At 36.5% G+C, this 11,572-nt stretch overlaps 3 protein-coding genes across 3 annotated transcripts; 2 read left to right on the top strand and 1 right to left on the bottom strand.

Annotated features, from left to right (window-relative positions):
- The first annotated feature begins 498 nt into the window (after positions 1-498).
- LOC129742226 (larval cuticle protein A2B-like) lies at positions 499-965 on the top strand. Its single transcript, XM_055734099.1, has 2 exons — positions 499-510; positions 576-965. The coding sequence occupies exons 1-2, from the start codon at positions 499-501 to the stop codon at positions 963-965; spliced, it is 402 nt and encodes a 133-aa protein (XP_055590074.1).
- A 553-nt stretch (positions 966-1,518) lies between these two features.
- Positions 1,519-2,148, top strand: LOC129749359 (pupal cuticle protein Edg-84A-like). Its single transcript, XM_055744320.1, has 2 exons — positions 1,519-1,644; positions 1,712-2,148. Exons 1-2 carry the CDS (start codon positions 1,636-1,638, stop codon positions 2,081-2,083), a joined length of 381 nt encoding a protein of 126 aa, XP_055600295.1. The 5' UTR covers positions 1,519-1,635; the 3' UTR covers positions 2,084-2,148.
- A 6,658-nt stretch (positions 2,149-8,806) lies between these two features.
- On the bottom strand, positions 8,807-9,456 carry LOC129749223 (pupal cuticle protein Edg-84A-like). Its single transcript, XM_055744163.1, has 2 exons — positions 9,311-9,456; positions 8,807-9,243 (listed from the first exon to the last, which is right to left on the bottom strand). The coding sequence occupies exons 1-2, from the start codon at positions 9,317-9,319 to the stop codon at positions 8,872-8,874; spliced, it is 381 nt and encodes a 126-aa protein (XP_055600138.1). The 5' UTR covers positions 9,320-9,456; the 3' UTR covers positions 8,807-8,871.
- Between the last annotated feature and the right edge of the window lie 2,116 nt (positions 9,457-11,572).

Below are 11,572 nucleotides of genomic sequence, written 5' to 3' on the forward strand. Positions count from 1 at the left end.
AGATTTCTTTTACAGTGTATACACTGTACATAATGTTTGATGAATTAATCAATAGGCATTAAGCTGCCTTATTTTAATTCAAAATTATTTTGAAGCCCCCTCAAAAGGTTATCGTTAATCGGTTTCCCATGTCAAGGTCTGTTCAACAAATCTACTTAAAACTAGATCAGTGACAACTGGCAAAGATCATCTCCCAGAAAGCCCTCTACTAACAGATAGCAATTGGATGGATAATCTATTGAGTTCAATCACCGAAATGTGGTGACAAAACATCAAGTCTGTCAACATTTGATGAGGCTGAGGCGCGTTGTGCATCGATAAAGTCATCATCTTAGTTGATGAATAAAATTATCATCGCCGTTCAGAAGGAGGTGCAGGTTCAGAGTGCATTTTTACGATTTGGATGCATTAACATGTTGATCGGTATAAATTCGGCTGCCGTTTGATGGATGGTAGCATTCAATTCTAAGGCTTTGCCATCATCGTAAGAGTATCAAAATGTTCCATAAAGTAAATCATTTGGAAGAGTTCAAGTTAACAACTTTTTCTAACTATCTTTTTTTATGTTCTTCTAGATTGTAACCATCACTCTAGTCATCACCCTGATGAACTACAGCGCTGCCCAAAACTACAACGCCCTGCAACAGGAACCCAACTATGTCCCGTCTTCCTATTACTTCTACTATGACATTCGGGATGAAAACACCGGAGATGTTCATGGACACAAGGAAACACGAGGGGACGACAAAACCGAGGGCGAATACTATCTGATCGATGCAGATGGCTTCAAACGCACCGTCACCTATCGAGTGGACAGCAAGAGCGGCTTCGTTGCGCAAGTTCAACGGACACCGATCAAGGGTTACCAGCAGCCCATGCTTCCGGTGGTGCAGCCACAACAGCCTCAACAACCCTTTAACACTCTGGAAGCGGCCACGAGTGATTTGTTCGGCTATCACTATTAGGTTTTAAGAATTACTGTAACTGTTGAATAGTTTTTAAGAAAGACTGTTGAATGATGAGTATCGATTATGTTTTCATTACTAACTTCGAAACCTTCTTTTTGAATCAAAAAACCCAAATACCAAATTAAAGAGTAATCACAAATCACGTGTTTCTTCTGACCTAATATTGTGCTTCAGGATAAAAAAAAACTATGAATCCAAATTCCGAGTTAAGAATTTCCAACGATTTATCATAGATAATACATATCATATTGCCTTCATCTTTACTTGCATTTATCTGTACTTCCTTTTATTATCGATCAACGAAGTTGAGATTAAATCTCAATCACACCCCCGATTGTAATCTCTGGCTCGTGTTTGTACCATTCTTGAGAACGAGTTTTCGGCTCAACGATGTTTTATTGTGTGTGCACTTTTTTGGCCGAAAATCAGATCTAGTTTTTTTTTTCATTTCCAAAACTTGCTCACCTACAAGGATTTCATCCATTCAACTTTATCACGAACCACGCCTCAAAAAGGAAAGTGCTAACGATAAAGGAACTTCACTTTGGTCCGGAATATAGTACCAATGGTCAATTATATATAAGCTTGAGTCTCTTGTGAATCAAATATCATTCATCGATTAGTTCTGTTCTGACTTACATCATCAACCTCCTTCGAAACTCTAAACATGTCTAAGGTAAGACCGAAGAATTGAAATTTGTTTTAAAATATAATACTTTAATGTTACAATCCGGAACCGCTAGATCACCTTCGTCGTTCTGTTGGCCTTCTTCGGAGCCATCGCTGCCATGCCTCAGTACCACGGCCAGCAGCATCACCACGAGGAGGAACACCATGGACCAGTGCACTACGAATTCCACTATGACATCCATGATGATCACACCGGAGATGTTCATGGACGCAAGGAAGAGCGCAAGGATCATCAGACTCAAGGCCAGTACTATCTGATCGATGCCGATGGTTACAAGCGCACTGTCACCTACCAGGTCGATGGCAAGAGTGGATTCGTTGCTCAGGTCCACCGGGAACCAATCAAGGGATACCAGCAGCCTCAGCAGCACCATCAAATCCACAAGGTCGTCGCTGTCCCAGTTCATCATCAGCACCACTACTAGGGCTCCAATTCATACTTAGTTCAATTGTATAAAGCCAAATAGACACATTGTTTGTTAAAATTCAATTACAATCTTATTACTAACCACTCCGAAAAACTCCATGTGCGTTTTGTTGAAGTCTGGCTTTATTTTATGTAAGGTAAATGGAGGCAATTGCGAACGGATTTCACCATAGTTCAACTTTTATATGTCTTATTGAATAATGTACGCTTGATGTATAATTTTAAAATTAACAGTGAACGTTCGTTGTTTTGCTAAACTAGTTTTCCAAATATTCCCGTTAAAAGTGAAAAAAATATGGAAAAGGTAGACAAATATAGACGGCACTTTGCGAAAAAAAAAAATTATCATTACTCTTTCCGATGCATAAGTGCAAGTGAACCTACAATGCTTTTTAAAACTGATTCAAAGTTGCGTCAGAGTATCGTATGCACAGTAGACTGAGTCGATTTGAGGTGATTTTTAAATTTCTTCGACCCTGGGTTCTTAAAAGCTTCGTTTTGGTTCAAAACTCAACCAAGATTTTTTTTGCAGAATTTGAAGTAACGTTTACATGAGTAAATTTTAACTGTAAGGCTTGTATAGAAAAATTGAATATTTAGTACTAAAAAGTCAGCATCATTTATGATTCTTCTAAGGAACCGAGCCTGCAAATGGTTTTTGTGCCAATTCATAAATTCTCTAAAGGAAATTTTTCGCTGAACAACTTTTTTCAAACAGTTTAAGACCGTAGATTCATAGGTAAAAAAGTTATTGATTGTTCAACAGGGGTATGTCTTTTGGCATTGAAAAACAATAAATTCAATTGACATCACTGCTGGATGCCTAGCGAGGTATTTCAGGACAACTTTTCATGCAAGACATGTTATGCAGTCATGTTATTGATCGGTTGTTCCCTCACCCAAAATAATTTAGAAATTATTTTTATGGGATTTTTCCCTATTGTAATTGGACAGTGAAATTTAAATTCCTAACCAAATAAATTGTTTTTTTTAGGCCACGGATTATGAAACGACGAATTCTCGACTGATCCGATTAAGGTTACTTACTTGCTGTTAATAAAATTCATTTTTATTTATTTCATTTTGTTTGTGATTTCTACAGGGTTACACAATTGCACCAGGCCCGAAATGAGGATTGTTGTTCTATTTGTGTTGAGCGAAAAGGTTTTGAATAAACTTTATTTTAAAAAAATCTTGTTTTTTTTATAAATCAAAATACAAAGAAAAACAAAAGAAACGAGTGAACCGACCTTAATTACATTTCAATATCAAACGATTTTCACGAATGTTTCATTATAACAGCATGTCATACCCATTAAAAATTCACGTAAATTTGATGTTCATTATTCATCGATTTTCAGAGAGGCGAGTTTACATATTTATTTCGTAGCATCTACGTAAATATCAGGTGGATAAAAATTATGAGGTTTTTAACTTAGCCGCTACATGCAGATTATTTTGCGTGCACTTATACTTCGTTAAATCTGTATTTTGGGTCACTGCATCCTTCTCCGTCAATGAACGCTAGTTTTTGGGAAAAAACTGAAGGTAATTTGGTGGATTCAGCTTTTTCAAAATTAACAAAACATAACAATTATTGTGCCACTAAAAAACGTTTTACTCGAATGTCTGCTGGCAAAATCTGATAAAAACGTAGCAAAACCATCATGAGATTGAACTTCAAGTATAATCGGTTAATTTCGATCGTAGGTTGCGAAATATACATACATACCAGAGCACTTTTTGAAAGCATTTTACAACAAAGAAAACCAAAGTTTTTCTGTTGAAAATTGTTGTTTTCTGTCCACAGGGGCAGAATTTTGGCAAATTATTATATTAAAAAAAAATCGGCGAATACATACTTTTTTCTACAAGAGACTCTGCCACGATGTTTCCAGAAATGTTATAAATAGAATTCAACCGCTGGAATTTGTTTCAAATAGGGTTTTTTATAAGATTTGTCGTCCTTCAGAAATCACCTGTCTCATTGCCTCGGTGTTTGAAGTTAGGTTTTTTGGTCATAACTCGACAAGACTTTCATTTCATCGGAGAAAAATTTGCGAGACATTTCAGCGATCTACACTTAGTTTTTTACTTGTTCAATATTCAAAATGTTGGTATGAGCATTGACTTTCCTGATGACCTGATAAACCGTAGCTACCGATCATGTGCTTCACTCCAACACTTGATTCGAACTTTGTGGACATTTTTGACAGTGTTTGCGTTTTTTTTTTATTTAAAAATGATGGATATTGAAGGAAACTGTGCCATTTTTTTTCTTGCCGATACCGGGAATCGCTAGCTCAACAGCTATACTAAGGTTGCCAGATTTCCCTGTTTTTCCGGGATTGCCCATATATTTAATATAAAATTTGGGTAAGGTTCGACTTGGTTGCCCGGAATTCATTGAAAAGCCTGGATTTTACTCGGGTTTAATCTCATTTTCATTTCCAAAGCAAGCTAGAAATCAAAATGTGTTGTAAAATATTTTTATGTAGATATGCGTCGAAAACAAATTTTTTTGAGAAAATTCCATAAAAATAATCACCAACGGTTTTTTGAAAGCCTTAAATACGATTTGAAATCTGATAAAGAATTTTGGTGAAAAAATAATTGTATTTGTTCCTGATTTTTTTTTTTAATAATTCTGAAGTTTTGGCCTTATTTGCCCGGGTATTGCCCAGGTATTGCCCGAATTTTCAATTTCCATATCTCTTTAATCTGATGATATATTTTGTTTAAATCTCTACGTAACATAGATCAACTATCACGTCATCATCTAACAAATTTTCTCCTGATTTTTGGTGAGTAGTTCCTATATTGCTCGGATTTTGGTCGACAATTTAAAAATCAAATGTAATGTAATAATAATGTAAGTAAGTAAGTTACCTTAATCGGATCAGTCGAGAATTCGTCGTTTCATAATCCCTGGAAGACACTCAGTGCCAATAGTATCCCTAATTTGATGTTCAAAAATGCAATCTCTATCTACAACTTTTCAGTATCCTCGAACTGGCCAACAGCGATCTATCAAAGTTTGAAATTAAATGATGTTTTTTTATATTTATCTAATACCATCTGCAGATTTCACTGAAAACCATCCTAAATATATGTTGTTTCGAAATGTCTTATATATTTAATTATGTGTATCTTTATGTCACTTGAGTCAATGATCGATCAAATAAATACCATGTTTTCAATTTATTTTACAGCTTCGTTTTCTAGAAACCTTTATATAAGTCTTACTTGTTTTACCACATTTTTTTTCTTTTCAAGTTTCTGTTCAAAGTGGAATTACGCGTCTAGGTTTTGATTCATTTAAAGTTTTATTTCAGCACATCAGCTTTATAAAAAGATATTAATTCCAGTTATAAAGATTTTCATTACCTTGAAAAAAAATTTTTCACAGCTGTAATCTCTGGTTCCTAAATTTTTATTTATGGAAAAGAAAATCTAGGTAGAACTATGTATCTCATACCTTTGTTTTTTCATCAGTTTATTCCAGCTTTCAGATAATTTTTTCTCGACCAATATTCAAATACGATTTGTATTTTCATAAAGATACATTTGTAAATTCTTAATATTTTCAGCTGAATCTCCACAGGATGAATAACAAATAGAAAAGGAGAAATTTCGAACAATTTATGCATCAAATGTTTTATTAACCATGTTTTTTTTCAGAAAAATATGATAACTATATTCCAGTTTCCAACTCTTCCGACCATTATTAAGATTTTTTTTTTAAATAATTCTTATTTTTTTCACCCTTTTTTATCTTTATCTATACTATAATAGTGATTATAATTGAAATCATAAACTAAATACATGTCCATCTTTTATTGGACGTATTAGGGTGCTAAGTTTATATAATTTGGCAATTATATTTATGAAGTTCCTGGATATGTCAACAATAAAAGAAGGAAAGACTAATCATAGTTACATGACCCATTTGGTCATGCGGCTATGATTGGGTGGAGCTTATTGGCAATGAAAGTAGCTTCGGGATGTGCAGCTGCCATTCTGAAATGGGTTACTGGAATTTCAATAGAGCTAACACCACCAGCACCCGCGATTGAACAATTTTAATCAAACGGATTAATATTGGCTCTTTTGCATAACATACCTGCCAGCTCAGGGGGTCGTTGGATGGATTATACATACATACACATACAAGTAAGTAAGTTACCTTAATCGGATCAGTCGAGAATTCGTCGTTTCATAATCCCTGGAAGACACTCAGTTCCGTCAGGATGTCCGGAAACCTAACATCAACCTTCCGCAAAAGGATCTTCCTTGGCCTAAAAAAACAATTTATTTGGTTAGGAATTTAAATTTCACTGTCCAAATCAATAGTGAAAAATCCCATAAAAATAATTTCTAAATTATTTTGGGTAAGGAACAACCGATCAATAACATGAGGATGAACGTCCTAGAAAAAACAAGTGGCACGGGTTTTTTTTTTCTTCTTCCGTGGAAATCGAGTAATTTGTTGGTTTTTATAGTGAAAGTTATCTATGAATCTTGACAAAAAAGTTTGGATCGGATAGCAAGGATATGTGTTGTACCAGGAGGGTTCCTTTTCGTGTCCTGGGTCGCTTAACTGTGTGTTTTTTCGGAATTCGCCCACGGGGGCTTGTAATGAATCGGAACTCTTCAGCTCCCATGTGTTGATTTATTCTGTCTTTTCCCGGAAGAAAGACTAGTGATCTGGGTTATTAGATGGTGTAAAAAATTCCAATCAACTCGAAAATTTGAAGTGTTAAATGAAAATAGAAAACATTTAATAAAAATTCTATAAAGTGATTCATGGTGGCATTGAAGAATGATTTTTTATCGTTCCCGCATCGTGTAATGTGATTTTTCTACGCATGTTTTTCGGTTCCAAACGTTGCCGGTTTCGGCTTGCTATGTTTTTTTTTTCGTTAGTTAATACCTAATTAAATTCATGGAAAATAAAAATGGGATATGGATTCGCTGACGAATTAATTTTATAATTTTCTTGTGCTTGAGTCTTGAGTGAGTTGCATTTGAAATACATATGAAATTTCAATAAACTTTCATCACACATGTTGGTTTTCGCTTTCATTCACAACGCTTAATGAAGAAATGCAGCGCAAAGATAAGTATCCATTATAATTTTCTACTCGATTAATACTTCCGACAACTTTGAATTAATAAAAAGAAATCATTGACGCATGCATTACTATGATCTTGTTTTAAAAATTTAAAACCGTAGAAAAATTGTAAGCTTGTTATTAGTGGACAACGTTTTAGGTAAGTAAAATTATTAGGGAAAATTTTTGAAAAAATCTTTCGAGTCCTAAACGGACTTCGAAAGGTTTTATGTTTTACTAATATTTTTTTCCTCTTCTTTATTTTCAAGAGCGAGTAAAGGCGCTCTATCCTTGATCGATGACCAGAAATGATTGTACACCTAAATCCTAAGCAATTCAACTAAGAAAACTAAAGCTTATAATTTTTAGTAACGTTTATTAATTTCATAAATTTCTACAAAATGCTTCTCTTCAAGTTTTGTGATTTGTGTGTACAAAATAAACCATTTCCAGCCGCTAAAGGATGGTCCTAGTGATTGCAGTAGTTAAGTGGCTTCCTCATCAAGGAGCAATTTCTTAGCATGCTTCCAACGATACTGCCCATTTGAAACGTATGGTACTGGTGGTCCATGTTTCTTCTGTTCCTGTGTTCCAGATGTCTCTGCGTTCTCCGCTCCATGGTAGGCCCAACCATTTTATGTTTTTGATCATTTTAATGTTTTTATGATGAAAAGCATAAACAAAGACAAGAAGAATTATAACATACTGTTATTATTCTTTGGGACTCAGACATAAGTTCTGGCTATGGAAGTATGATTAGTGATTAGTGATAAGTGGGAACAACCGATCAATAACATGACTGCATAACATGTCTTGCATGAAAAGTTGTCCTGAAATACCTCGCTAGGCACCCAGCAGTGATGTCAATTGAATTTATTGTTTTTCAATGCCAAAAGATATACCCCTGTTAAACAATCAATAACTTTTTTACCTATGAATCTACGGTCTTAAACTGTTTGAAAAAAGTTGTTCAGCGAAAAATTTCCTTTAGAGAATTTATGAATTGGCACAAAAACCATTTGCAGGCTCGGTTCCATAGAAGAAACATAAATGATGTTGACTTTTTAGTACTAAATATTCAATTTTTCTATACAAGCCTTACAGTTAAAATTTACTCATGTAAACGTTACTTCAAATTCTGCAAAAAAAATCTTGGTTGAGTTTTGAACCAAAACGAAGCTTTTAAGAACCCAGGGTCGAAGAAATTTAAAAATCACCTCAAATCGACTCAGTCTACTGTGCATACGATACTCTGACGCAACTTTGAATCAGTTTTAAAAAGCATTGAAGGTGCACTTGCACTTATGAATCGGAAAAGAGTAATGATAATTTTTTTTTCCGCAAAGTGCCGTTTATATTTGTCTACATTTTCCATTTTTTTTTCACTTTTAACGGGAATATTTGGAAAACTAGTTTAGCAAAACAACGAACGTTCACTGTTAATTTTAAAATTATACATCAAGCGTACATTATTCAATAAGACATATAAAAGTTGAACTATGGTGAAATCCGTTCGCAATTGCCTCCATTTACCTTACATAAAATAAAGCCAGACTTCAACAAAACGCACATGGAGTTTTTCGGAGTGGTCAGTAATAAAATTGTAATTGAATTTTAACAAACAATGTGTCTATTTGGCTTTATACAATTGAACTAAGTATGAATTGGAACCCTAGTAGTGGTGCTGATGATGAACTGGGACAGCAACGACCTTATGGATCTGATGGTGCTGCTGAGGCTGCTGGTATCCCTTGATTGGCTCCCGGTGAACCTGAGCAACGAATCCACTCTTGCCATCGACCTGGTAGGTGACAGTGCGCTTGTAACCATCGGCATCGATCAGATAGTACTGGCCTTGAGTCTGATGATCCTTGCGCTCTTCCTTGCGTCCATGAACATCTCCGGTGTGATCATCATGGATGTCATAGTGGAATTCGTAGTGCACTGGTCCATGGTGTTCCTCCTCGTGGTGATGCTGCTGGCCGTGGTACTGAGGCATGGCAGCGATGGCTCCGAAGAAGGCCAACAGAACGACGAAGGTGATCTATCGGTTCCAAATTATAACATTGTTTTATTATTTCTTAAAAGAAATTTCAAATTTTCGGTCTTACCTTAGACATGTTTAGAGTTTCGAAGGAGGTTGATGATGTAAGTCAGAAAACAACTAATCGATGAATGATATTTGATTCACAAGAGACTCAAGCTTATATATAATTGACAATTGGTACTAAATTCCGGTCCAAAGTGAAGTTCCTTTATCGTTAGCACTTTCCTTTTTGAGGCGTGGTTCGTGATAAAGTTGAATGGATGAAATCCTTGTAGGTGAGTAGCTTTTGGAAGTGAGGAAAAAAAAACTAGATCCGATTTTTGTCCAAAAAAGTGCACACACAGTAAAGCATTGGTGAGCCGAAAACACGATTCAAGAATGGTTCAGTCAGACACATATCAGAGATTACCATTGGGGGTGTGTGATTCAGTTTGAGGCTTGACAATGGAGAAAAGAAATATGCATAGTTGCGAGGAAAATTCTCTTTGGATGTTTTGGGAGAAGAGTGATTTCCCAACCGTTCCCAAGCATAATTCAAAAGTAACTGCATTAAAGTGAGAGGAGCTACATCTGTTGTTGCGATTTGTAATACAAAAATGACCTTATCTTTCTTTCTGAAACTAATACGTTTCCAAGATCTAAATTTACTCAAATTTTTTCTCTATTTTTGTTAGATCAATAGGTTCTTTAGTTATGCTTAAATATATGTTTTACTGATATAAATTCCTTATCCGTCCCCCTTTCAATGCGGTAAGCGCTAAAATACTATATCATAGAAATATTTTAATTCGTACCCAAAAACCCTTTCACATCAAATTTAGTTCTGTTGATTGATATAAGATGTTAAGTTATACAAAAAAATTATTAGTTTTCTTTATCTGGTTTTGTTTTTTAAATAACCTTTGAAAATAGATAGTCATCATAAAAAAACACTTCTCAGACAAAAGAGTGTAACGTTACAAAATATTAAAAAAAAGATTTTAAGCAATGATAAATGTTTTTTATGCAAGCTAGAATTTTTGACTTCTGCATTACTTTAGGCTAACAACCTACTGCTCCTGATATCTTGTATTGTTACAGAAACTGAGATAAGAAATAACCGAATTGGAACTTTGGCAACAACTTTTAGCATGAAAACACGGACTAGAATTGGAACTTGGAATGTTTTGACCCTTGCCCAGCCAGGAAAGCTGGCTCAACTTGCTAGAGAAGCTAGCCGCCTCAAGCTAGAGATATTGGGACTGAGCGAAGCCCGTTGGCCTAACACTGGAGAACACAAGACACAGTCCGGGCAAGTACTGCTTTACTCTGGCATACGAGGAGAACATGCTACTCGGGAACGAGGAGTTGGTTTCCTGTTAAGCCCGCAGGCCCATGCGGCTCTCATAAGATGGGAACCGATAAACGAAAGAATAATCGTAGCCAGATTCAGAACACGGGTTAGAAACCTTACAATGGTCCAGTGTTATGCGCCAACTGACGTTGCCGATTTGCAGGAGAAAGAGCAGTTTTACAGTCAATTGAACAGCGTGGTTGAGAGAATTCCGAAGGGTGACATTCAAATCCACTTAGGCGACTTCAATGCAAAGATTGGCTCCGATAATCAGGACTTTGAGCGCATCATGGGGCGCCATGGTCTAGGACAGATGAGCGAAAACGGAGAGCTGTTTGTAGAATTTTGTGGCAACAACAACATGGTGATCGGTGGATCGCTCTTCCCCCATCGACCAGCACATAAGGTCACTTGGGTATCCCGAGATGGCCGAACAGAAAATCAAATTGACCACATCTGCATCAGTCGAAAATGGAGAAGGAGCCTTCTTGATGTCCGCAACAAACGAAGCGCAGACATTGCATCTGACCATCACCTCGTCCTTGGCGAGATACGACTGAGAGTTGCGCGTGTCCAACGGCGTGAGGAGAAAGTCGGGTGTCGATACGACGTCCGCCGGTTGGAGAATCCAGAGGTGAAAAGGGCATACGTTGAACAGCTAGAATCCCGAGCCTCGGAACTGCCGACAGACGGAACAGTCGAAGAACAGTGGTGTGGAATCAAGAATGCCTTTATCACGACGAGCCATGGTACTCTCGGTAAAGTTTGTGGAAGACGAAGTGAATGGATGTCGGATGAAACCTGGAGGATGATCGATGATCGGAGAAAGGCGAAAGTCGGAATTGAGCAGGCATGTACCGGGTCAGCCAAAGCAGCCGCCCGCTTACGATATGCGGAGCTGGAAAAGGCAGTTAAACGAGCTTGTAGACGAGACAAGAGAGCCTGGACAAACTCCCTAGCCGAAGAGGGAGAAAGAGCCGCCGCCATTGGAGA

This window comes from Uranotaenia lowii, chromosome 2, assembly GCF_029784155.1.
Source record: "Uranotaenia lowii strain MFRU-FL chromosome 2, ASM2978415v1, whole genome shotgun sequence".
Taxonomy (NCBI): Eukaryota; Metazoa; Arthropoda; class Insecta; order Diptera; family Culicidae; genus Uranotaenia; species Uranotaenia lowii.